General features: G+C 49.5%; 7 protein-coding genes across 7 annotated transcripts; 4 read left to right on the top strand and 3 right to left on the bottom strand.

Annotated features, from left to right (window-relative positions):
• Positions 1–1,463: 1,463 nt before the first annotated feature.
• On the bottom strand, positions 1,464–3,016 carry BGZ61DRAFT_592454 (uncharacterized protein). Its single transcript, XM_046256727.1, has one exon. It carries the CDS (start codon positions 2,739–2,741, stop codon positions 1,788–1,790), a length of 954 nt encoding a protein of 317 aa, XP_046098454.1. The 5' UTR covers positions 2,742–3,016; the 3' UTR covers positions 1,464–1,787.
• Positions 3,017–5,460: 2,444 nt separating this feature from the next.
• Positions 5,461–7,463, top strand: BGZ61DRAFT_460979 (ankyrin repeat-containing domain protein). Its single transcript, XM_046247083.1, has one exon. It carries the CDS (start codon positions 5,587–5,589, stop codon positions 7,267–7,269), a length of 1,683 nt encoding a protein of 560 aa, XP_046098455.1. The 5' UTR covers positions 5,461–5,586; the 3' UTR covers positions 7,270–7,463.
• A 1,248-nt stretch (positions 7,464–8,711) lies between these two features.
• Positions 8,712–10,398, top strand: BGZ61DRAFT_483543 (FAD binding domain-containing protein; the record flags this gene model as incomplete). The annotated part of the gene is made up of 5 exons (XM_046249505.1): positions 8,712–8,797; positions 8,839–9,034; positions 9,095–9,795; positions 9,849–10,060; positions 10,127–10,398. The coding sequence occupies 5 exons, from the start codon at positions 8,712–8,714 to the stop codon at positions 10,396–10,398; spliced, it is 1,467 nt and encodes a 488-aa protein (XP_046098456.1).
• Positions 10,399–11,720: 1,322 nt separating this feature from the next.
• On the bottom strand, positions 11,721–15,704 carry BGZ61DRAFT_522020 (uncharacterized protein; the record flags this gene model as incomplete). Its single annotated transcript, XM_046252522.1, has 6 exons — positions 15,530–15,704; positions 14,983–15,463; positions 14,455–14,928; positions 14,036–14,253; positions 12,142–13,979; positions 11,721–12,112 (listed from the first exon to the last, which is right to left on the bottom strand). Exons 1-6 carry the CDS (start codon positions 15,598–15,600, stop codon positions 11,721–11,723), a joined length of 3,474 nt encoding a protein of 1,157 aa, XP_046098457.1. The 5' UTR covers positions 15,601–15,704.
• A 2,691-nt stretch (positions 15,705–18,395) lies between these two features.
• BGZ61DRAFT_498153 (uncharacterized protein) lies at positions 18,396–19,403 on the top strand (the record flags this gene model as incomplete). The annotated part of the gene is made up of 2 exons (XM_046251247.1): positions 18,396–18,957; positions 19,015–19,403. 2 exons carry the CDS (start codon positions 18,396–18,398, stop codon positions 19,401–19,403), a joined length of 951 nt encoding a protein of 316 aa, XP_046098458.1.
• Positions 19,404–20,703: 1,300 nt separating this feature from the next.
• Positions 20,704–22,428, bottom strand: BGZ61DRAFT_429767 (expansin-like protein; the record flags this gene model as incomplete). Its single annotated transcript, XM_046243784.1, has 6 exons — positions 20,704–21,239; positions 21,307–21,484; positions 21,536–21,751; positions 21,802–22,131; positions 22,188–22,293; positions 22,349–22,428. 6 exons carry the CDS (start codon positions 22,426–22,428, stop codon positions 20,704–20,706), a joined length of 1,446 nt encoding a protein of 481 aa, XP_046098459.1.
• A 1,700-nt stretch (positions 22,429–24,128) lies between these two features.
• BGZ61DRAFT_537806 (uncharacterized protein) lies at positions 24,129–25,225 on the top strand (the record flags this gene model as incomplete). The annotated part of the gene is made up of 2 exons (XM_046254581.1): positions 24,129–24,858; positions 24,909–25,225. The coding sequence occupies 2 exons, from the start codon at positions 24,129–24,131 to the stop codon at positions 25,223–25,225; spliced, it is 1,047 nt and encodes a 348-aa protein (XP_046098460.1).
• Between the last annotated feature and the right edge of the window lie 1,059 nt (positions 25,226–26,284).

The following is a 26,284-nucleotide window of genomic DNA, read 5'->3' on the forward strand; positions in this document are numbered from 1 at the left end:
CACCCCTGGCTTCTTCAATTCAGATCCACGAACCAATTTGCACAAGACCTGTTCTGCTGCTGGCGGCATCGCTAACTACAACAGAGGCAATCGTGGCCACCTGGGAATTGGTACTAGATTTCAATACATGCCGACGAAACAATGAAAAGCTCCCTCGTGAAGGGCTACCGTCACTGGGGGTCCGCTCATGTGTGCACAAGACGATGTGCCAGGAGCTGATACTTGGACCTCTGACCACGTCCATTGCGTACCTAGGAATAGGAATCTGCTCATTGTCACGTACGACTCAAGCCGCAGGTTTAAGGTGCTTCTAGTGCTGGGAAAGTGAGTCATGAATTGTAATGAGGACGAGAAACAAGAAACAGGTCGAGGCTAAATGGAGATGGAAGACCAGGCTGAGTGCTGTGACGCTGTGAGTTGGGGCGAGAAAACTGTGCGAAGAAAGTTCTCACCCAACCCCCGAACAAGCGTGTTAGAAAATTGACCCTATCCTGCAATTCTTCCCAGCTGCCTTTCTACTACTCATACCTATCTTCGGCTTAGGAATTTCTGGCTGCTAAGTCGCGGAGAACAGCATTGCGACTGAGCCGCCTGATAATGTTTGCCATTACTATGCTGAATGGTGGGAAAGTCTGGCCTACTGAAATCAACCCTTCTCGACTACAGAAGACGATTCAAAGGCTCAAGGGAGTAAGGAGGAAAATAAATAAATAAATTCGGTATTCCGAATCGCACTGACTTAAGCGGAGCACCTCCCCGACTTGATTGTAGATTGTGAATAAAATGTAGGGATTTGCTCGTCTTATTACGGAGGGCCCTTTCAGAAGTCTCGTCCAAGCGCTAGCAACACTACATCCCTGTACCCTGTCAGTTACCTGAGACACATAGAGGTTGTGACAGCATCCCCAAGCTATCCCCTATACATTCTGTAGCTCCAGTGGCATTGGGGGCTGGTGGCCAGGATCTAGTGGATGATGGTGTGCTTATAAGAAGTAGGAAGTACTTAGTGTACTTAGCCTAATTATGATTAGCTGATTAGGAATTGTAACAGAAAACACTTGTGGTAGCAGCGATCAACCATGTCTGAAAATTCCTGGTCACAGATTTCAATCAGCGTCTATGTATTGGAAAGTCTTCTCCTCTTCATTGTCTGTACAATCAACCCGAGGTTGTTGATAATAATAGACCTAAAAACGAGAAGTCGGCCGTTGGGAATGTTGATGGCAATTCTGTTGGAAAAGATGACACAAAGCTTGATGTCGACAACGGCATAGCAGGTTTCAGTACAAATAGCATCACGAATTGTCTTGAGAATCGTCGAATTACTCTATTTTGATCTTCCCATTCGCTTAACAGTATCTGATGAGGCTTCTGATAGACTTCTCTGCCAATCAGTTTACAGCTTTTAGATTTACAACAAGAATAGCTTTCCTGTTAACGGAAAGATTCAAGGGGTCTAACTTAGAATGTGTAATAATATATTCATAAAAAGGCCATATCTCTCTAAGTAAATGGACTTCTTCTTCCTTCATTTTGCTTAGTCTTGTTGTCAGCACTCAATAGTGCATTATCCAAGGTAGATTAAAAATAGTGACGTAGCTCTATACAGTCGAATATTAAGTAAAATTCTATACACCGCCATCACAGACATGCGAAGCCTGGATGGATTTACATATGTGATAGACAAGAGAAAGAGATATCAAGTACCAACAAGCCTGCTGGCTGCTCATCTTCGCTCCAGAGTCGGCGTCCAGTCTGGATCTTGTACCTTTCAGGCCGACCAGTTCTTAGACCATAATGAGGGCACCAAGAGCAAGAACAATGGCTCCAGGAGCCATGAGTCCGGCAGCGCCGCTCGCGGGAACTGGAACGGGAGTCGTGGGGACGGACACGGGGGCAGTACCAGTGGCAGATCCGGGAACAGTGTGAGTGGCAGAGCTGCCGGCAGAGCAGGCAGTAGGAGTGACCAGAGAGCCGTTGCTATCGAAGGGGCTGTAGCCCAGGCACGAAGCATACCCGGCAGCACAGGTGGCCATGTTGGCGCCGGCCTGGCCACGGCACTTGTTGTAGGCATCAGTGCACATCTGAGGGCAGGTAGCAGCAGGGCTCGTGGGGACAGCGCTGGTGGGAACCGAAGGCTTGGTGACGGTGCAGGGGCAGTTGGTGATGGTGAAGGTGGTGGGCTTGGTGACAGTGTAGGTCATGTTGTTGTAGGTCAGAGTCGTGGGCTCAGGGCAGTAGGTGGTGATGGCGGTGACAACCTCAGTGGTGTACACAGGGCCGGTAGCACTGGCCGTCTTGGAGCAAGCAGTAGGGGTGATCAAAGAGCCATCACCGCCGAAGGGGTTGTAGCCCAGGCAAGAGGCATACCCAGCGGCACAAGTAGCCATGTTGGCATTGGGCTGACCGCGGCACTTGTTGTAGGCGGTGTAGCAACCCTCAGCGCACTCATCCTTGGGAGTTGTAGAGGTTGTGGGAGCGACAGGCTTGCTGATGGTGCAAGGGCAGTCAGTGATGGTCAAGGTTGTGGCGGTAGAGATGGTGTAGGTCTTGTCGTTGTAGGTGAGGGTAGTCGCGGCAGGGCAGTAGGTAGTCAGGGCAGTGACAACTTCGGTAGTGTACACGACGTGGCCAGCGGTGGTGTTGGCGACGCTGCCATAGTTGCCATAGTAGGGGGTGGCCTCAACGAGGCTGGCAGCCAGTAGGGAGCCGGCAAGGGCAACTCGAGTGCTGAAACCCATCTTTGCGTTGTGTAGTGGTGTTGACGTTGGTGTCTGGAGAGGGTCGGATGGTGGGAGATGCGGTTGGTAGATTGAGAGAGTGGGTGTGTTGGTGATGAGTCCTTTTCCAGTTGTTGAATGGATTTGTTTGCTTTCGGGCTGTCGTGGGGTCTTATACTGAAAGCCTTACCGATGAACCGAACTTGTTGACATCATGACGTCCTGTAAACATGGTGATACGAGCTTGTAATGCAGGGGTGTGACCAAAAGTTCCTGGCCCAGCAAGTGACTAAGACCCTTTAGTTTTAGTCCTCTCGTACTTGACCCCTTTGACTTTTTATAACCTCGTACCTGGATCTCGTACTCCATAGCTAAAATCTCGGCTGGTCGGGGCTGCCTAGCGCCGCATGGAATACTGGGGTGGTCTAACTGCATTCCGCAAATCCACAGAGACGGCGTAGATCTTGTTTGATCGGCAGACGAAGGTGGGACGAGTATTTACGCGAGGCGCCCGGATCCGTCGAGTTTTCACGGATACGGTAAGTTACGGAGTACAAGTGGACCATTGAGTTTGCTCGCTTTCTTTGCCCCTCGGCCCCTGTTTGATTCAATGCAAGGGACGGTTGACTTGTGCACAGTCCTGTGCTTCTTTGCTTTTATTCGTCAACCGGCTATGCGGCTTTCTCGGCTGCATTGTCTGTAATCTCGGCCTGTCGGGGGCTGGAACTTGCCCTCTGGTGGCCAGAATACCGGTACTCGGAAACTTTCACCAACGGCTTGATCCAGATGTCAGAAATCTACTGAAGTCTAGCAACAGGTGACGTGAGTCTACGTTTCCTGCCCGCCGAGGACTCGGTATGATCCTGTGAATGTGATCTGGACAGGTACTAAATTTGTTGTCTGAGGCGGACTGTGCTTTTCTAGTGGTGAAGAAATCCCTGCAGTCGCTTATGCTCTAACTCAGTGGCCATCCCCTTTACCTTCTATCGGTTGACTGATCTTGCAAAGTCGGCTAGACCACAGGATACAAGGCAGTCTCACAGGCGTGTATGTGATGTGACTGAGGGTTGAGCGAAGTAGATATATCATGAACGGTGCCGGCTCACTCACTCCTGAGCTACTTCCGGATAACGACCCCCTGATGATAACACAGCGCCGGTCCCCGCGGACCACGTTGTCGTGATGCAGCTAAAAATATGATCCTTGCTTCTAGAATCCCATATCCCGAAGGCGGGGGTCCATACTACAGTACATATGCCCTGGCCCATCCGCACACCCTGGCAGTACGAGCTGACCCACGATCTGATTGAGAACGGCTGGCTGGTCGACAAGCAGGCACTCAATTTAGTTCAATAAAGTATGCCAGAAGGGCCATCGTATCAAGATTAAAAGCACGTGGACTGAGTCGGACACGTTCTACTTTAATGTTGTGGAACACCCAATCTTAGAGATCCGTATCTTTGTCCAGAACCGCCCATCTTGCAGGCAGACCACGCCCATACGCCACTACAGAATCCTGAGGCGAATTTAAATTGGATGCCGTATTGACTCAATAAATTGGCCCTGATTTTTTGGACTAAAGCTACCTAAGCTATACAAGGCTTAGATTTGTTAAATTATCAGGTATTAAAAAGCCCGAAGGCAATGAGCGGGGGAAGGATTCAGGGCCAATTTACTGGGTCGATACCATACGCCACTACTCAAAATATCGTCCAATAAATCAAATCAAGTAGGGAATGTCAACTTACGTGCCCAGCTAAAGCCTACAAAGCCGTATTATCTTCAAATATTGTCCTGATCGCTGCTTGGACAGCGTGAGCCCCACGATCCGCGCCTACCCTAGACCCAATGTCCAGACTCAGGACGGAAGTCACCAGGTCGCCCACCGGATTACTCCGATATACAGGTCTTCCCCAGTCCGTATACGAAAGTTTAGCTAGTCTAGTACGCCATTTTGCCGCCCGACGGATTGGCGAGACCTACGTGTGCGTGTGGCGTTAAAGAAATCATCATCATAATGAACAGCCGTCACAAGCCCCACGCTAATTTCGGTGACAGTTGTTCCCTCTTGGACGACTGCTACGTCGGCAACCTGCACATAGAGAAGCAGTGCATCTATAGCCTAATGAAGTCTGGAGTAGTCAATGGATGCACCGCTGGCACTACATTAAGGATGGCGTCAGTTGTTGATCCATCACACAAAAGTGTGGCATTACCGAGGATATCTTTTACTCGTAGAATTCAAAAGTTAGCGACACTAGGCTGGTCTCTGGCTTCATCACTATGCCTGTATTGGGTTTGAGATATATACTGTCATTTGCCGGTGCTGGATGTACCACTAACTGGTTGTCTCTATTGTTTGAAATTACTTTACGGCTTTGATCTATCTGATGATGTTGGGTAAAGATACAAAAAAAACGGGTTGTCGGTTGCTTGTAAATTCGCAGCATTTTTTCGTGAGACAGAAAAACAAAACAAAAAAAGAACCAAGGTTCACTCACTGCTAGTAGATTGATGCTTGATTAATATAATACGGTGTAAGAATAATAACAATCAGACTTATGGCAAAACCCCCTCGCAGGGAAAAGAGTGGGCTGGGGGCCAAGATTATTCCCAGGGGAATCAACACTGGCAAATCAGATCGTCAGCCGGTCCCCTCCAGCCTCCACTTCCAGCCCCCTGCTTAATTAATATTGCTCAAGGTCCGGTCATCTTCCGAGTTAGCTGTGTCCTCTGCTCTCTGCACGATATTGAAAGTCGAGCAGGAATCAGAGGAACCAAAGGGTCAGTGAATCATCACCTCAAGTCAGCCTCACCCATTTTTACCTTTCGTCTCTCCTTATACCCTCGCAAAATACCGCATACTATGACTTCACAGCCCCTACCTTACCGCAACTTCCATGAGCGCGAATATTTTGGGGAGGAAGAGCCCGGCCGGATCCCCATGACTCTGATTGATAGTGACGGCACTGTCCTCTACGAAACCGAATATGGGTCTCTCTTAAGAACAATCATTCGTCGGAATGACGATACTCTCCTACGTCAATATGTGGAAAAGTATCCTCTCCTTCTGAGTCCTATAGATGGACCACCGGAAGGGGGAGATGTGTTTTGGATTGCTGCCCACAGCGGGAGTGCCGATGCCCTTCGGATTCTCCTGGAGCATTACCCTTCTTGTTTTACGCAGGTACCATCTCCTCACGACCGGGGCTTCTTGCTGCTCAACGTCGCATCCTACTCTGCCTGCCCCAATGTCGTACGGTTCCTCCTCGACAACCAACCGTCATATGCGGACATTCACGCAAGAGACGGCGCTGATTACACCGCACTAACCGCGGCCGCATCTCTGTGTGGCGACGGGAGGCTTCAGTTTACAGCTTGGGAGCGAGAACGCCTCGATAGGAGTGGCGAGGTGATGCATCTGCTGCTTGACAGAGGTGCATGTCCTCGCGATGTCGTCTCTACTCGCTGGTTCCTGTGCGAACCCAAATCGGAAGAGCCATGCGAGACTGTACTCACCTTGACCATTCGCTGGGCTCGTCCTGAGCTAATCAAAAGACTCATCGAGGGAGGAGCCGACATTCATTTGAAGACAACACCAAAGCATAGTGTTGACATGTATCCCAATCCAGAGGACGAAGTTGAGGGTGTCACGGCAGTTTTTGTCGGTAGCCTTTATGCTAATTCCAATGGGATCAAAGTCCTCTTTGATCAACGAAGCAGCGACGTTGACGCTGCAGATATGGTATCCCAACCCGACAGTTCGGGACGCCTGCCTCTACACTGGGCCGCAACAAACCCCATGTTTGAAGTTACCATCGTCACGGATCATGTTCAGCGAATCGTTGAAACTATTGAGCTCCTCCTGGTGACGAATCCTAAAGTGATTAACGTCCAAGACAATGAAGGGAACACGCCTTTGCATTACGCCGCCGAGAAGTATGGCGATCAGGGTCAGGAGTTCACAAAGATCTTGAAAGCTCTATGTGACAAAGGCGCAGATGCAAGTTTGCGAAACAACCGGGGAGAAACACCGCTGCATAGCCTATGTTCTCGACCTCACAACCGGAAGCCCCTTGATGCAGCTGCTATAGCCTTGATGTTGGAGCATGGTGCAAGAACGACTGATACCGGTAAAGCTGGAAACACCGCTTTGCATTATGCGGCAATGCATTTGCACAATCTTGAGGCCGTAGAGTTTCTTCTGGGCCATGGGAATGCAGCTGATTATTGGCTGAAGAATGAAAAAGGAAACACACCTCTCCACGAAGCTGGGAAAGGAAGAATCATACTACCAGGGTATGAGATTAGAGCAGACGAGATGAATAGGGCACAGGATCGAATGATGCAGATTCTAGAGAAGACTGGAAGTGTTGAGGCTATGGATCTGCCCAATTTCAAAGGGGAAACACCTCGAAAAATCCGCGAGAACAATAGGAATCATTTGATTAAGCTAGAAGAGGAAATGGTGGCAAGAAGAAATGGCACTTTTGGTAGAGGCAGGGGCTGGGGGACGGGTAGGGGCTTTGGCAGAGGTAGACCGGAGTAGAAGGCGAACATTCCAATGGTTAGATTAGTCAGTTTATCTTGGACACCGAATATTTAGGGGACTAGCCTTTATTTCATTCCACAAGCAAGGGCATCAGAGGCAAGCGACGGAGGCCGGAAACCTGATCAAGTAATCGTGGCCCCGGAAAAGCATGTCAAGCGTCGCAGCGCAAGGTAGTTGGATGATTCTGCGTCACAAATAATTATAATATTTTATAATGAGTATGTTTGTTACAGCTGCTCACTTGGTGTTTATGTCATACGACCAGGCCAAACTTCAGTGCCCGCGTCGTTGCCAGCCCAACCTGACTTGTGAACCCTCTCTCAAAACAACGTCGAAAATAATGGCCTGCCATCAACATAGACGCCCACGCGGACGCCAACATCAAGGGTTTCTTAATAAATGCGGTACCCAAGTTCGATAACAATCTGGAGAGTCGCCAAGAAGCCAACAGCAAGCTGCGTAAGGATCCGTCGATGTGCATCGATTTTGAGCTGTAGTCAAAACGTGCTGATTGTGTGTAGTTGACGACTGGATAATGAAAAAGTTACAGATGAGAGCTAAGGGTAACTTCCTCTATGCCTGATGAATGGTTGAGCGGCTGAAAGACGGACTGACGTTCAACGTTGATGATATCATGGTGCTCATCACATCCAAGGCTAAGCATCTTCGCTGAGATGTAAGGGCGCGTATTCTGCCAATATCAAGAAGATCAGCATGAAAACATGAGGTAAGGAATGGTGGTATCATTATTTTCGAGAAAGAATCCCTGGATGGCACGCTAAGGCCGCCGTCGTCACAGCCTGCTTTTCTCCCTCATTGCCTTCGCCCGCCGGCCACCACATCTACGCGAGCTTCGAGAAGCGATGACATTGGCACGATCAGATCTGACGAAAGGCGTCAATCCCCGGAAGGCCCCGATGAACCTGCAACGTAGTATAGAACGGAGGGCGATCTCAGCGCTTTGTTCATTCGATCATCATATTCTCGGAAAGACATTGGCCATCTGCCCTTGACAGGGACGATTAACTGCCGAGCAGTTATCTCGCAGCCCTACAGATGCCGACGCAGCTAGTGCGCGGATTTTGAGCCCCCTGGCAGGTTTATCGTATTCTGGTGTGTGGATTGTGGAGACTAAGAAGCCACAGATTGAAGATCGGGGAGAAACAGTCGAAGCTTTGCGTCAGCCATTTGTGCGTGTCAGACGGAAATATAGATTACAATAATACTACCGACTAAAGGGGTGATCATTACCTTTTGCCGTAGCGGTATTGCGACAGTGCGTAGGTATCGGTGAGACTGACCAGGCCAGGTCAAATAAATTCTTCTTATAAGAGAGAATACTTCCCCTTGGAGTCTCTTGTTTTCTGAAATCTCACAACCATCTTTCATCAATCTCTCCCACCGCAAGTCGTTTCACGATAAGGTCTTTCCTTGGAACCATGCTGTCCTCACTTGTCCTCCCTGCCTTTCTGTGGGCGGGCTCCGCCGCAGCCGGCATGTCTACGTTGGAAGCCGAGACCTTTTGGTAACTGATGGCGTTCGGTGTGCCTGCACCCAACTCAGTAGCGCCGCATCGAATTCGACCCTGTTTCCCAACTCGACGGCCTACGAAACTCAGCGCATCAATGTTTGGGATAAGAGATCCAATCTTAATCCGGCTTGCATCTACATGCCATCCAGTGCAAACGATGTTGCCAAGGCAGTCGAGATCTTCCACACCTGCAATGCTCCTTTTGCCGTGAAGGGTGGTGGCCACATGACTGTAAGCACCTCCAAAATCACTCTAACGCAAGACACTCCCTAATCAAGCGTGCTTGTTCAGTGCCCGGGGGCGAACACCATCAACGACGGAGTCCTCCTGGCCTTGAATAAACTTAGTGGCTTGAAGGTTAACGAGAACGACAACAATATCGAGGTCGGACCGGGTAACAGATGGGTTGACGTGTATCAAGCCCTGGAGCCTTACGGCCAGTACACCATCGGTGGTCGTCTCAAGACAATCGGCGTGCCTGGACTCAGCTTGATTGGTGGCGTCAGCTACTTTCTCAACAAGTACGGCTACACCATGGACAACGTGCTCAGCTACGACGTTGTCCTCGGTAACGGTACCCAGGTCGTCGCCAACGCAACCTCGAACCCAGATCTCTTCTGGGCGTTGAAGGGAGGCGCCGGCAACTACGGCATTGTCACCAAGTTTGTCCTCAAAACGTACAACATTCCCTTGGTCAGTACTACTTTTCAAAAGTTCAACATGTCTGCTATCCCAGCTTTCATCAAGGCATCTTGCGACATGGTTCTCTCAGAAAATGGTGGAACCGTCGGTGCTGGAGCTGTTATCAACATCAACTACAACATCACTACGAAGGAGGCTACGCCCCAGGTTTTCGGCATGCAGGAGACGACTGAGTCCCCTCCCTCGATGTTCGCCAACTTCACCGCTATACCCGCTGTGAGCCGAGTCCACAACGTCACGGCCCCTGTAAACTTCCACTCGCAATTCGAATCCCCCAACCAGATGTTCCGGTGAGAATTGGCCCTCTTGGCTGTCATCGAGCTCAGCTGACTCTTGCTACCAGCGTTAATTATGGACATCACACCGTCAAGCCCGATGCCGACCGTCTCTACGAGATTTACCAAGCCTGGATTGAGGCCATACAGGATGTCGCTGATGTCGAAGGCATCCGCCCTACCTTGATCTTGAACAATTCTCCGGGATCTGCCATGACGGTTTCCAAGACGAACGGTATCGGAAATACCTTTGGTCTAGAGGATGACCAGTCCTATGTCTGTATGTATTTACAAACAACCTTGAACTTATTCCTTTCTATCCTAGCTGAACTAACGCATCTTTAAGGGTGGCAAATCACTACCTCGTGGGCTCGCGCTGAGGATGACCTCAGAGTTACCACCTGGGCCCAGTCTCTGCTCGCACGCCAACACGAGATCAACATGTCGAAGGGCCTGGGCACTGATTTCGTCTACATGGGCGACGCTGGCGAGTGGCAGAAGCCTTTCCCCGCCTATGGAAAGAAGAACTTCGACCGAATGAGACAGATTCGAGACCAGTACGACCCCGACCTAGTGTTCACCAAGCTCAACTGGGGCGGCTTCAAGCTTGGTTTCTAGAGAGCTAAAAATGACGACGTGACATTTGCGGGAGCGCCTCCCATCACTCGCGCACCGTGCCGCCAATTCTGAAGCCAAAGGTAGCATCCCATTGCTACACGATTCAAACCTTCTTTTTTCTGCATCACTTGTATTTACTTAGAAATCATTTTAGCATTTATACATTGAGAATAGACTATGCTCCAATAACTAGTGTCGAGCATTGCTTGATATACTCCCCGCTCTCCCATGGCCTCTCTCCCGTGGCGTCTCCCTCATCTTCTCACTGCACTCCCTTTCTCTTCTCCCCGGACAAAACTCAGGTCAAGGGAATCTCTTGGGCTAAATCGTAAACCCCTAACAAAGATTGATCCGCGGCATAAAAGCCTACGACGGAAGAACGAACCGGCATTTAGTTCTACGGCTGAACAAGCGTAGCCTACTGGTCTCGCAAAGCATCACTGAGCGACAGTTGGAACAGTACGCAGTGCGATGTGGCATTGGGGCAAAAGGAATGATTTAGCAAGAAGGAGCGGCATGGCCTACTACTCTACGATTATTTCTATCTAATATTTTAATTATTTCAACCGCCATAGTCTGCAAGGATGCATTACTCTGTTTCAGAATTGAGGTCTCGATGACATCCGAGATGGTTTGGGGGCACGGTTTCTCATGACCCATGGCACGAAGACGTGCGAGTTATGAGAGTATATCAATAAGCCCTATCAGCAAGCTCAGTGACTTGGTAGCTGAGGCAACACGGGGCTATGTCCTTGGTGTGTGACTCCTGACGATCGTCCCCCAGTGCCGGAATCTCATCACCGCGCACTTCGACCAGGACCAAGCTGGTTGAAGCCGTGGCAGATTCAGTATTAACCTAGATACAAGCTAGACTGACAGAACCTAATCTAACTGCCTCGTATCACTTGAAGAAAAGCAGCCAATGTGATACTGAAAATGAATGATCGATCGCTCTCACGCTCATGGGAGAATATGGATCGGCGTACTAACACAAAAACCCTAGGAAATCTTGAATGCAAAAGCTATATTGGCCGGAACGAAAACGCCAACGACTATGTAAGCTCAGTTTGATGTGTCACGATTACCCACATAGTTGATTGCGGCTAGACACATGGTACAGCAGATGCATTGAATATCGATGGCTAAGGAGAACGCCCGTCGAAACTAACCACTTCAATAACTGATGTCCTATGGACTTAATCCTAAACTACTTAATACGAGTTACTGTTGGCATGAAGTGAAAAAAGAAAAGTCTGGAGTTGATGCAAAACTCGTCATAAAACGGCCTAATGAAATAGTTATACGCAAAACCTCTGTTGGCATTATTTGAAACTGCCCGCAGAGCTGAAACTTGCAACACTGAACGAACTCCGTCGATTCTCCACGATAGGGCCACGGTTCTCACAATCCTCATCATCACTGAGGACTGATTCGCCAGTCCAATTAATACCCTCATAGACCGAAAGATATGTCGGAAAGCTGATTGATTGCGGCAAATCTTCCCTAAGCGCCACCCATCGACTCCATATATCTTTTGCTTGGAACCGATTAAATATAGGAGCAAGATCTGCCCTTGCGGCCTTTGCTATTTGAGCATGGGCGAAAAGGATAATGTGGCGTAAGGCAAGAGGGCAAAATGATCTTCCAGTAGCATAGAACGACGTGAACCTGGTGGGAGTCGAGAAGACGTGCATGGAGAATGGCTTTCCCTGAGCTGTTGCCCGTCAGCCACCTCGCTCATACCTATCCACTGATTCACAATAGCATCAGCAGTAGGTACGGGAGAGTATTTTAGTTGCTTGAAAGCCGTAGCGTTTTTCTGTTCTTGTAGTGCTCGTCGTGATTTTCTGCTCCGGGCGTCTGTTTTTCTCCCCGGCAATACAACAGGGGAGCCGTGAGGCGAATCTCGGGAAGCATCCACATACTCCATGCGATAAGAGCGAGAGCTCGTCTGCCTCAACTGTGTGTCGAGATTCTGGCTTATATCGTTAACTGCGCCTTTTGAAGAACCACTGTCGGGACAATTGTGGGTTCGAGGGACGGCCGAAGTGGATCGAGATGCTTCAGTACCCAAACTTGGCTTGTGGTCGTTCTGTTCAAGCGTTGAAGTAGTAAACCATTGACGGTGAAGCTCACAGAATCTCTGGAATGACATCCTATCTAGGCTGCCTCTTTCGCTTCCTTTAGTCGGGTCGTCTCGATCTGATGAGTTGCCGTCAACATCTTCAATGGCGTCCGCGTGTACATTATCCTTGTCCAAGTGCACGAGGGAGAACTTTCTGGGGGCCGGAGAAGTGAGAGAGTTGAGATGTTTGAGAATCTGCTCATGTTTGCTCGAAGGACGTGAACTCTGGAGGTCGATCACAGTAGGTTCCTTTGCGGCAAGGTCAACAAATGGCTTGGCGGCGCGACGGACTTGCCCAGGGTCAGCTGGTTGGGGGCGAGTATCAGGGTCAGGCATATCTGATACTTTCGATTGTGCTGCATGGGAAGAACCATCGTCTTTCCTTGGACCTCGAGCTCGTATTAGCATGTCCAGCTCGGTGATTGATATATAATCCAAGAGGGTATCCATCAGCGAGATGTGACCCTTGCCGATGGGATTCGTCACAAGGCTGGGGTCCAAGAAACCGAATCCGTTGTTTTTCAAGAAGAACTCGCGCACCGACTTGTGTATCACTTGAACGATACGAGGTCCTCCGTTCTCGGAGTCCAAAGACCCTGCTCCAGCGATCATGGAGAGTATCTCCTCATCATTACCCCATGGCTCTTCGAGGCGCCTCGGGCCAACCTCCAATAGACCTCCCGAAATGTTTTTGCTTGTTCGTTCCAATTGTCCGTCGGTTTCGGTGAAATTTGAGGAATTGCTCCACTCTTCGAGTGAAGAAGGTGGCTTTGAAGAGCTGATGAATGCTAAAATATGATGCCATTCGTGTAAACGAAGAGGCCGGGTTGATAGGATGGCCCATTGAAAGAGGCGAGTGGTCAGTTGCCTATCTTCCACGACGAGCGATTGAACCAGGTTGGCAAATAAATTCTCCAGCTCCTTCGGAACAGTGTCGAGGTACCCGAGAAGATACTTGGTGCCTTTTCCTTCATCCCACTTCTTCAAGACTCCATCCGTCACCAAAACTACCCACAGGAAAACACCCGCGGACTTTTCAAGGATCGTCGTTCTCAACAAGTTCCATTGGCCCGCAGACTCGGTTTCTGCAGGCCCAATCCGAAACCTATGATCTACATATCGTGATATATCACCTCGATTGTGGTGCTCTACTATGATTTCCGAGACGTTGACAACGGTGATTGCGGGATAATGCCGTAGGGAGATGCACACACTCAGCTGACCAGTAACTGAATACAAGTCTGTCAAAGTTCGCCAAAAGAATACTAGGGGCCATGGGTTGTCGCACTCATCAGCAGCGTCAATGAAGATGAGCACTCTCTTACCCAACTTCCGAGAGAACATGGTTCTAAGAAAAGGCTCGAGGTCCGCTTGGTGCAGTCCATGGCCTTCCGGCTGGTCCCAGACACTATTCTTCTCTTCATAATGCAAATCGGCAATGCTTCTCAGAATTCCTCTAGGTAGTGAGGCAGAAGTTGGTACAATATCGATCGTAAAAGACCGACAATGGACCTTTGTAGTTGATTTCCTTTGGCATCAAAGAAATAAGACGCAACATGATATTTGGACCTCTCCTCATCCCTTGAGCTTCGACTGACGGCTTCTTTCATGAGGATTGATTTGCCAGCTCCTGGTTTTCCTTTCAGCAAGAGCAAGCCTACGTGCTCCCCAAGGTAATCAGGGCACAACCACTTCCCGTATGTCTCATGGCGGAAAAGCCAATCACATGTCTGGATCATGGGTATTCCAATCATTTGTCGACGTCTGTTCATGCTTGGAAATCACAAATACTCGAGGCAAGCCGCTTGTAGCCTGTTGAAGTCATTGTCGTTAAGATTTCGAGAGACATCAGGCACGACGGGCGTCTTCACCCTTGAGATACGCCGCCCAATCTGTCTTTTGCGATGGACTCCCTGTGTGTTGAGGCTGACAATCGATAGGTACATGGAGCGAAGTTCCCCAACAACCTTGAGATAATTTGGATCATCGGAGCCACTAAATCGACACATTTCCAGATGGTTAGCCTGGAGGGTCTCGGCGCGCTCTCTTTCATCTCCTATTAGTGAGGAGATATCCGGGACGACCTTGTTCCCCAAGATGCCGAGATTCACCTCCGTCAACCCCAGGCCTTCCTGGAATGTCTTGACTCGAAAGTCGTATGTCTGCCAGATTCCCGAGAACGCTTCCTGTGCACGCTCTAAGTCGGTTGTTTTCAGTCCCAGAGTATCAAGGATCGCTGAGGTTGTGTCCATCCGGAGAGCACTGAGGATAGAGCGGGCCCATTCGCCAAGCGATGAAAGCTCAGGACTGCCCCGATGAGGAGTTCCTAGGAATATTACTGCTGATGTTGATTCAACAACATCTTTTAAGTCCGTGTCCGTTGATGCCGATGATCTTGCAAGCATCTAAGAAAGCTAGTTAGTAATTTCTGCTACTATTTGTTCGGTTTGCGTGCCTACCTCTTTAACAACTATTCCTCCAAGACTGTGAGCAAGCAATATCAGGGGACGGTTAAGAACCCTTTCTCTGCCAAAAGCGAATAAGAAGTCCTTGATATGGGAGAAAACACTGCTCTTGTTTGTCGCACCAGACATGTACTTGGTGATCTTGGTATCGTAGCCGTGACATAGGATCCGTGCCTTAGGACATTCCTTGGGAAGCAGGTCGGCAGGCCAAAAGAGTGTATGGTTGACTCCATCTGATATGCTTGAAGGAGCTTTGCTAGAGAGGGCTCTTACAGACCCTTCGTTCTCTTCATCCATGGCTGATGACTTGTTTTTGAACCAGGATATCGGTTGAGGCAGTCCACTTTTCTTGCCTCTAGCGGACTTCTGGCAGCTCTCCGCAGGCTCACCGTGGCACTTCGGAGGCACGGGTGCAAGTTTAGACGATGTCCATGTCTTATATGGGTGTCCTTTCAGACCATGAACTAAAACGATACTGTTCGTTTTCTGTCAGCATCCGCCCTTTGAGGCTCCCCCCACCCCCAGCTTCAAGGTGGCTCACTCTACAAGCGGAGCGCTCGTTTCTGGCTCATAGACGACTGACAACCCTGTTGCAGGTATAGCCTCCCGCATATCTGCGATGCGGCACAGTGCCGCCAGTGATTCAGACGTTGCTCGGTAGTCTCAGAAGAGTGCCAATAAATCCCGCAGTGAGAAGTGATACTGCTGAATATGACGCCTCAGTAAGGCTGGACAGATGTCACATTATAACTTGTGGCGGGGTTACGTGAGATTCAGCCACAACACATGCAGAAAGCTACAGGGGGTCGGCAAAAGTGATGATCCAACGCCGGTTTTACACCGAAATGTTACCCTAGAACTCAGCGATGACTTACTTACTAGCAAATAAAATGGAATATTAAAGATATTCTAAATAGAAAATTACTTAAATTTTATATTATTTTAATATTTAAGATTTTTAAAAGATTCAAATCTTTTGAGGATTATTTTTTTATTTATTATAAAAAACCTCGCGTTTTGGCGTAAAATACGGCTTAGATCGTCACTTTTATTACTGTACTATAGGTCCTAGGGTTGCCAGTTGCTTCAGGTGCTGTATCAACTTGCGATATCTTCGTCGACACTACTCAAAAATTGGACTAATTAGCCGTGTTGGATTTGCGACCCCTCTGTATTGTCAAAACTCTGTGTTGAATAAGTTGCAAAGTCACGTTGCGCAGCTGTTTTGCTTAAGGGTAATTGCTGTCTTATACTTAGTGGCTTTGGGTGCTGGGACCGTCCACCAACCCATTGTATTATCTGGCATAGTAACTACGGCATTGCAGATGAAAGATTACCCAGCAAAGATCGGGGAAACGACTCAGGGGAGACCAGACTCCGCATCGCTGCTAACAATTGAATTGAACTCGATGGTCTCCCAAGAGTGGGGGAATTCGTGCCCTTGAATCGTGACAGCTCATTCAGCTGTGGCAGTAATCCAATCAGAATGCAGAAACCCCCGTCAGGGGCGGAGTTGTTTCCGCTAAGGCTGAGTCGGCAACCCTGAGCCGACAACCCATTTGGGCTAGATTACTCAACGGACTCCAATGCTCAGCCACGACGAATTACGACATCACCAACAGTAGCAATAGCCTAGCAGCAAAGGGGGATGGGACCCGAGCTAATAATCGATGAGTAACGCAATTATTGATATTGACACACATCATGTGGTTATGTTGAGGCCGTGCAAATGCATTGAATTTTGACCGCCAGAAGGGAGCAGCCAATATGAAACGGGCTTCAGTTGAACTGGAAGTACACCAAGATGGCTTTCCATTCAACAGAGCATCTTGAATTTGACTCGTAGACCGCCATTATGGTCACTGTGGTTCGTTTAGCCAAAGGTTTTGTGACACGTCTGTGGTGAAGGGCTCAACTGGCCTCCCCCAGACCCCAATTAATAGCCGAAATGAGAAGACCGACGTCCAGCGGCAGAGTTTTGCAACGAGGTTCCGGACGGGCTAATAGGCCAATTCTCTTTCTTTGTAAAACTGTGAGAGCCGGGGATCCAGGATGCTCCGTTAAAGCCTGTCTTCTCGACATAGAGTGAGGCTGGGTCGGTACAGTACACCCAAGACAAGATTCAAATCAAACCTTCAATATCACTTGCTGATCCAATGAGGCCAATCTTCGCATTTTATCGGGGTGACATCACTAAACTGATTGTGCTTAGTGACACTTTGCGGCGCGAAACGTCCCGCGTGGCTGCTTCAGACTGTGTCACAAGCGCTAGAAGCTGCTCCGAAAAACAAAAATAACGCACCGACGACCAGAATTGACCGGCACGGCAGTACAGGGCCCCTCAGCATTTGCCACCACGGAGTTCGGCTTCTAAGAACAGAGAAAAAGGGGCAGAAGCTGAGATGGAATCAATAGGAGAAGCATTGCGAGTCGCAACCGTTTTACCCTTGGATGGACCGCAATTGGCTCAAATTAGGTCCCCGCGTGCAAAGGGGTCAGACTCAGGCCAAATGCGACAACGCGTGAATGGCTTCGATTTGCTTTCGTTTTCAAGGGCTAAAGTGGGAGGGGAGAGGGGCTTTAGTCGTACCTGTAAGAGAAGAGGGACTTTGGTCGTAGTGTAGGAAGAGAGGGACTTTGGTCGTACTTGTAAGGGGAAAGGGACTTTAGTCGTACCTGTGAGGGAAGAGGGACTTTAGTCGTACCTGTATCCGAAAATCTATCGTCAAATTTGTCGGAGTATAAAAGCTTGGCATTTCACCCCTGCTCCGCCTCAAGCAGACCCCAGAATACCGTCTCCAGGCAGAATACGAATATTCCACATTAGGCATCCAGATAAAATTACGAGGGCTGTTGAGGGACCAGCACTGCCGGGTTTCCGTGGGGCCGTCTAACCGATGAGGCCGGTTATCCGTAAACGAGAGATCTAGACACGGTTCTAGTCCGTGCATGAGCTTGTCATTGGTCCTTTCGTAGCCTTTTATTCAGGGTCCCTTTAATCATCGGCATCCTGACCGGGTCTAGGTCTAGAGACACACGACGACGCGTCGCTTGACGTGATCGCAAGTTGGGTTCGGTTGTAATATTGCGGAAAGCTAGTTGCCTTGGGACGGTGCCTACGTCGGCTGTTGCTCCTTTCAAACAAGCCTTTCGAGGCAGTGCTGACGATGGTCTCATTTATCTTCATCAGGCTGGCTGCAATTATTCGCCTTGGCTGTCTCGATTCACTCAGCTTTTCCCATTCTACTACTGTTACTTTGTCTTCTACCATTCTGCCTCCGTCACGCTCATTGAACCGCAGTTTGCATCCAATTCACCACAATTCCTCTTTTTGATAATCTATTTATTGACGACGCCTTGATATATCTGTCCAGCCACCTAGACATCAACAAGATACGCGAATCACCATGATGAACTCGACCACAGTGCATGCAAAGCACGAGCACAAAATCGCGAGACTCGAGAACCACCAGCTCTCCGACTTGATACCTTATGGATCCCTAGTTATCACCCTCAGTCTTCTTCTTATTGTGTTACTCTCCAATATACTAGAACGATGGCTTCTACGACTTTTATACGGCAAAGTTTGGCTCGATCTAGAAAGGCCTGAGAATGAGAGGCGTCGTCGCTCTTTCACCTACTTCCACCTCGGCGCAATAACCATGTTCTCGCTTCTCTGCGTCGGAGCCTATCCCGTACTCTCATTCATTGCTGGACCTGCCGAGTTCTCGACACCCATCAGCAAGAAAAGGAGCGACATCACCGTCGGCGATGTCATGTTCCTATTCTCCGAGATTTACAGCGCCTATTATATTTTCGAGCTGTGTTTTCGAACCAGGTTTGCCAGCCCAATCAGCATCGCCCACCACTTCGGCCTCCTCATCATCACCCAAACGGCGCTATCCCTCTTCGCCAGTCCCGAGCCACGCTCTGGTGCGGCACTGGAGTTTTACATGTGCATGGTTTGGGGTAAGTTTTCAGTCCGCCCTTGAATTGTGTGGCATTAGATACTAACAACTATCTCAGGCGCCTTTGATGTTGTAGTCGAGCTTCCTATTTATGTGTCCATGATCATCTGGCGCATCAAACGTGGCAACCACCAGCTTCTGGCCCGTTTGGCATTTGCTTGCTCCATATGGGGCGCTGGAGCGGCACTCGTCGAGACCTCCATCACAATTTACCTTCTCAAGCTGTCGTGGGAGAAATGGGCCCTTGTGTGGCGAATCACCACCCCAATCATCTTCACGTTGTGGATTACAACACAGTTATACAGCGCTTCAAGGCTCTTACAAATGGGCTTGTCCGAGCGTTCAAAACAAGGTGGCAAGGAAAAGCTGCCTAGTGACGATGGTGAATCCGCCTTATCATCGTCAGTGAGACTGAATTCTGCCGAGCCACCCGAGTCAAGGGGATAAAGTGGACAGTCGCTCACGAATAACAATTACTTGTCAGATAATTCACTGTAATAGATTTTAATGTACATACATCAATAATTACAAAGCCATCATTTAATTGTCAACATTCAAATGCAATCAATGTACATAGTTTTGTCAAATGCTAGACCAATCACTATTTGCTGTGACTGCCCTGCGGTGCAGGGGTGAGAAATGGGGAATAAGTCGATGTCTTACTCTTCAGTCTACTTTTACCCCTCATTTGTTCATTATTTTCCCTGAATTTTGCCTCGGCAGACGAACCGCTGGGGTGGGCCGGAGCTTGGAAGAGTAGCAGACATCGAACATCTTCTCAATAGTCTCTCCTCACAAGAGGCTGTCGCCACAAGCAACCAGGTTGTCGAGGTCCTTCATCATCACCATCTTCTGGAAGGCCTTGAATCTAATCTCAGCGACTGAGAATGGTTTGAACGGGTCCGCTCTCTATGCCTTGACACCATCTTCGGAGTCGGCCAGCATATCGCGTTTTCCTTGGATATATTCTTGGTCGCTCCAGGGTTGCCGCGGCTTGCCAATACCTGGAAGAAGCTCTCTTAGCGCCCAGCCTCGGGCCCTGCTCGGCAGTGAATCTCCCTCGGCCGTCCGACCCTTCGCATGCCGTCACGCTGCGCATCCCCTTACGTACACCGGAACAGAAAGTGTTCAATCGTTTTCGCTGCTTTTCCACGGTCGCATATGCCCATTTGTGCTGCTCCAATATTCTCCGCCACCCCATTTTCGTTTTCAATGTGCTGATACTCTGTTAGCCCTCCAGTTTACGGTAGGAAGCCTGAAGCTTGGGAATTGCGGATTGATAGATTTCTCCCAGCCACAGTGTTGAAATGCGATCCCTGCCCTGGCGGTGCCCAGAGTATCAAGCTCTTGAATGTAGAACTTTTGACTCTCATGGGAGAATTTAATTCTGTTGGGTATCTCGAGCTTGCATATAACCTCGGCTAGTTCTTTGACAATCGCGAAAGCCGCGCTCTTGTTCCCGGGTTTTGTCGTCGTAGTGACTCACGAATCACAATGGCTCAAGATCTTAGGTATGTAGTAGAATAAAAGTTTCAAATGCGCGTTCTCATTTACATAACCAACAGAGTTCATGAGGTTTATAGAGAGTAGCAATTAACATATTTAACAAATTTGGTTCCCTATAAAAGCTCCACATGAACTTGTAGCAGTGCGCGGTTCTGCTGATTCGGTCTCACGGCCCTAGACCTCTGGTGTTATAATCATTTCAGTGTCTCCTTGACAAACCGGCAGTTACACGGTCAATATATCAAACGTTGGTAAACTGTGCACCAAAATCGATGTAATAGAAACCCGCAGGGGCGCTGGCCGGGGGTGTAAAGCTTTTGATTGCAGCATTATTGACAATCTGTTGCCCAGTCGGGCTGGTCAACCGCATGGCAATGGGAACATTGAATGGCCCAGTCCCACTCGGCACCGTCCAAGAGCCATATCTCTCTTGTGGTCGGCTAGAAGTGTAGTTGGGATCATGGACGAGAGCGACCCATTGATCGGAGCCCGCAGCCTTGATCTCAATCTTGGTGACGCTGCCGGGTCCGTTCGTGTTTACCGCCGAGAGTGCGAAGTAATACGGCCCGCCGCCGTCACGCAGCCAGAGATACACGTTGCCCGGCTTGGGACAAGGCACCCGCTTGTAGCGTGTCGGAATCACGCCTGCGGTGAGGCTGCCTTTGCCCTGCAGTCGACCCATGGCAATGTCGGAGAGGTCTAGGTGGATGCTGTCCGATGGCAGAGGGCACCCGTACTTGAAATCGATTTCACCGCAGTGATCAGCGCCAGGACCGCCTATGGTTTTCCCTTCTCGTTAGACCCGTAAGTTGGTAAAAGGGGACCATTAAACGAGCATACTCACAGCACCACTTGGAGTTAGCACTGCAGGGGCAGCTGTCGACGACTTCGAGAACAATAGGATCCGTGTATTCAGCCTCGCCAACCGCATAATCGGTGCCGTCTGCTTTTGTGCGAACTAGTTCGAAGCATTCGCCACAGGACAGGTAGTTGTCCCTGTCGCCGATTAAAGAGGACCAGAACTATCTCCGTTAGCTCCGAATTAAGAAACTCGACTGTCGGAAAATACTGACTTGCGTGTAGTAGTCACCGTTCGGTGCAGCAAAGTTGCCTCGCAAGGTAGTGTTTGTGGGGTCTTGGCACAAGATGGGATATGCCGTGCAGAAGGCATCACAGGTGCTTCCCAGCATTGGATCTGTCCAACTGGCCGTCGAGCTGCCCTTTGTGCACAGCCCATACATGCCGAAGCCGCAAGCCCCGCCGCTTGTTAAGCCAAAATGTGTCGAACGCTGAAGGAAGTCAGTATTGAGAAGCACACACGGCTAGAATCGGTGCTCACGCTGTAGTGCCAGGCCTCATTGTTGGTGACATGATGAACCTCGTTAAACATGGCGCCAGATTTGCAGTCGGCAGATGGCGGCGTCACGCAAGAGCCAGTGCAGCTCGAACTACAGCTTTCCGACGTGTTCTGGTTAGAGCAGTAGCGAGGGCAGCATACATTGTCGACGAGGGTCCATGAGCCGCATGAGCTGCCATCGACGCTGGGATAAGCAGACTGTGAGTGCGCCGCCACCACTGCGGTGTCGGTGGTTGTATAAACTGATGAGGTAGATCCAGTGGCCACCGAGGTGACTGTTGACTTGCTCGTGGTGGTCGTGCTGGGGTTGGACTGAAGGGAACATTAGACAAGTTCTAGAGGGTGTAGGACCGGAGATATCAACGCACTGCGGCACCAGGGATACACTGAGAGTAGTAGTCATTAGTGTAGACGCAACCCGAGCCAGACTGGCAACAGGTCGCCCCCGCCCAATCTCTCCCTCCGCACTGGGCCCTGTAGTATATTAGCTCTTTGACTTTGATGGCTGGCGAAAATCGATTTCTCTTACCATGGCGCTGCACATGACTGTTGCAACGAGGGATCGACGAGCCCCAGAAACGCAATCGAGAGAGCCAGTGAAAAATGCATGATATTTTCCCTCCGAGGCATGAGCTTGGTAAATGTCTAAACGCTCTACGGAAATCCAAATGCCAAGAGGGACACTGATGAACTTTTATATTGCCTGGAAACAAGCGCATAGCATCACAAGCTCCGGCTCGAACGACAAAAGCACCTCGCAGCGGACTGTCGGGTCAATCCTCCGAAAGGGGCTGCAATTAATCCGCTTGTTAAGCCTAGGTATTCCAACACCGTCTGGGTGCTTTTTGATAGCTGGGTAAATCTGACGATGGCTTGATCCACGGCACAACCGCCGCCATTATACCAGATTTGAGCCGAAGCAGCACTCACTAGTGATAATTTCTGTGGATTTGTTTAACTAGGTAGGTAGCATGCATGTTTTTCTGCGTGATGGCGAGCCAACCGAACCACGCCGGAGTCGCCTCGGCGTGGGAGTACGGGCCGACGCTTCCACTGACCATTCTCCATGCGCAACAGCACAAGCCATCGACCAAAGAAACGGGAGACTCAAATCACACCCCTCGTCAATACCTCCAACGTAGAGGATCCCCGGACTGTCAGAATAATAGAGGCTGATATTGCTGGATGTGGACATCGGGGCAGGTGACATAACTAAATGCGGGACAGCCTCCGAAGGGTTCTTTTTGGATTTAGTAACCACGCCATGAGAGTTGAGATTACTGAATGCGGACATCGGGACAATTGACGTGGCTAAATCCGGGACAGCTTCCGAAGCATTCGTTTTAGACGTAGTGACCCCGCGTTGAAGAAAGTTATGTATGGCTGCATTCCATCTACCGGCCGGTACTAGGTACTGTCATGGGCAGTTTCTACAGCCATTAATTCCAACGCTAAGATAATTGGTCGGGTATACGGGTAAATGTTCCTTCCTGTAGCCAGTGTTGCATCCAGCCTCTCGCTCGCAGTACGTAATACGTGGGAGTGCCTAAGCTCATAGAATCACCAGATCTTAGATGGTCGCTGTGGTTATAATGCGGCAGCAACATGCGTCCTTCAATAGTCACACCCGGGATCTCGGCGCCGGACGAGAGTCACGAGACTGCTTGTCTAGGTACTCTTTGATTAAAATCGGAAACGGGGCCGGTTCCCGACTTTGAGCGACTAACTATTCGAAAATATCCACCTCGCCAACTTAAACCGGGCTCTGTTTCCAGACTATAAGTAAATTATAGATAAATTCGTCGAGTAGGAATCGCTGTATTGTAAAGCCCTCACTTGACGAGTCCAGAACTTGCTCTCACCAGCTGTGGCAAATGTCAGGTGACCTGGCTCTAGGGTAGGCGACGTCCCAACTCTCATAGTAAGGTACCGGTACCTTATGTGTGCGCGTTATCAGAAAGTGCGCCACTCAGACACGTACACCACTTGGTAGTGGATTACGTTGGCAACAATTTAATTATCCAGCTTCTATACGAAAATGCTCTCTGCAAGTTGGCTGCAAAATGAGAACAATACCGCAAGTTCCAGGTGACAAGTACATGCTGGACTCAGCCCCGGACCACGGAGATACAGAAACTCCTAGCTTCCAGTAGTGCTGATCTTTCCCCTCATTTCAGGGGTCCAACCTTGGCCGATCCACCGCCGGCCGAGAACAACGAGACCGGATGGCAGCTTCTGCGTCGTTTTCGTATTTTTGCTTTTTCCCCCCAAACCCTGAGCCTTGTTGGAGTTAGTCTTTTCCGATACAAATGGATCATCTACCAACCGCAATCCCCCGGGGGTCTTGGGTCCTTGTCGTCGCAGCTGGCGGCTACACGGGCTGCCATGTTGTCATCGAGCTTCTGGAACGCGGCTTCAACGTCCGCGGTTCAGTGCGCGAGTTGGAAGATGGTCAATGGCTTCTGGAGGACCCAGCCATAAAGCCCTTTGCCGATCAGAGCCGGTTCGAGCTCGTGGTCGCCGACCCTTTGAAGCCCAATGCTTTCGACGATGCAGTCCAGGGAGTCTCAGCTGTCATCCACATCGGAGTCTTCAGCGACTTCTTTCCAGATCCCAACACTTCTATCCCGATTGCAGTCGAGTCAGCTTTGACTGTCTGTCGATCCGCCGCCAAAGAGCCGTCGATCAAGCGGTTTGTGTTTACTACAACCTTCTGGACGGCCGCGGTGCCTGTACCCGGTGATACATCGACAATCAGCATGGACACCTGGAATGACGAGATCCTCAAGGCAGCCTGGGCGCCGCCGCCGTATGAGCTCAGCCGCGTGCTGGAAGTCTACTTTGCTGGCAAAACAGAAGCTGAGAAGGCCGTCTGGAAGTTTGCAGCAGAGAATGAGGTGCCCTGGGAACTCAACTCGGTTAGTCCCTGCTGGATCTTGGGCGACCTACGACACGTCAACAATGTCCGTTCCGTCCCCCTGCAGTTGATGGAGCAATTTTTTCAGGGCAAGGTGGACGGCTTAACGGATACTCCAGCGGGTAAGTCAGTTTGAAGTCTTAACGATCGGACGACCAGGCTGACCTTGCAGTGTATTACTCGCACGTCATCGACAATGCAATCGTCCACGTTGCTGCAGCAATTGACCCTGACGTTAAAGGCTCGCGGATCCAGGTAAAGGCTAACTCGTTCACTTTGAATGACGCCCTGGCAATTATGCGCGAAGCCTACCCGAGCGACGACTTTGTAGAGGATTTCATCGTCGGGAACCCTAAATTGGAATATCACATTGAAAACGATATTGCTCCGTCGCTGATCCAGAAATGGGCCGGGAGGGGCTGGCTTGATTTGAAGCAGGGCGTTATTGAGACTCTTCAATTTATGAGGAAGGCCGGGTTAGTTGATTGATTGTAAAGGGCACTGTTATTCCGGATGGTGAATCTTCTTAACGTATTACTTTACTTTGCCAATTGTCGCAATAACCGCTACGGCAAAAGGGAATGATCACTCCTCTTGCCGGTAGTGCTATTGTGGTCCATATCTCCGTCTGACACCAATCTTGTTGAAGTAGATCTGCCTTCTCTTATATAGAGTAGTAATGTGGTCCAACATCTGCACGAGGTTTGCCCACAATATCATTGCTCTGCTTGAAGCGCACTCCACAAGGCTAATGTAGCTGACAGCAGAATTAAGCAGCGACAGATTGGCCCTAGTTTCAGAATGGTTGAGTTTATGAATGTAGATCTACATCTACCTACATCTACCGGTACATGTTGTCTACATCAGTTCATAGATTGCCAGCCTGACTGTAACCTATTCCCGGATTCTAGGCTGGGCTGATTTCGATCCTCCGGGCTTTTCTGCGCTTGTGACAACCATGCCGCTTGCAATAAGGCCCATCATAAAGCCGGTCTCATCAAAGTTGTAGATATCAACTAGGGTGATACCATATTTCGCGATTATCCTCGGAGCGGCCAAAAAGGACATATCGGGATGGGAACGACGTGATTGCTCTCACTTCTGTATATCTCACTTCAGAATATCTCACTTCTGCATTTCTCACTTCTGTATGAGAGGATAGAATAATTATCATTAAAATTAAAAAGACAACTGTATCAATAAATATATGGTATAATATTATTTCTGTAATTTCTTTTTCTTTTTAGATATTAATGATTTTGAAGGATTATAGAGGACTACCTATAGCGGCTATGGGAGGGAGCTACACCAGGTTTAGGGGCTAAGCTTATCTGCATAACTCCTTGGCATTGTAAATGCTTGCGGGGCAGCGCCACGTTGCATCGATACCAGACTCTCCATAGTTAGTTTGGCTCAAGATGAAGTATTTGCTAACTGAGCTACATACTGGCTTAAATCCGATTTGTTCACAGCCGCCCCACAAGCATGTACGCTGCCAAGGACATCTGCATAAGGTAACTAGCGATAAGCGGTGGTACGGCCGGGCTT

Source organism: Ilyonectria robusta, assembly GCF_021365365.1.
Source record: "Ilyonectria robusta strain PMI_751 chromosome Unknown BGZ61scaffold_25, whole genome shotgun sequence".
NCBI classification, from domain to species: Eukaryota; Fungi; Ascomycota; class Sordariomycetes; order Hypocreales; family Nectriaceae; genus Ilyonectria; species Ilyonectria robusta.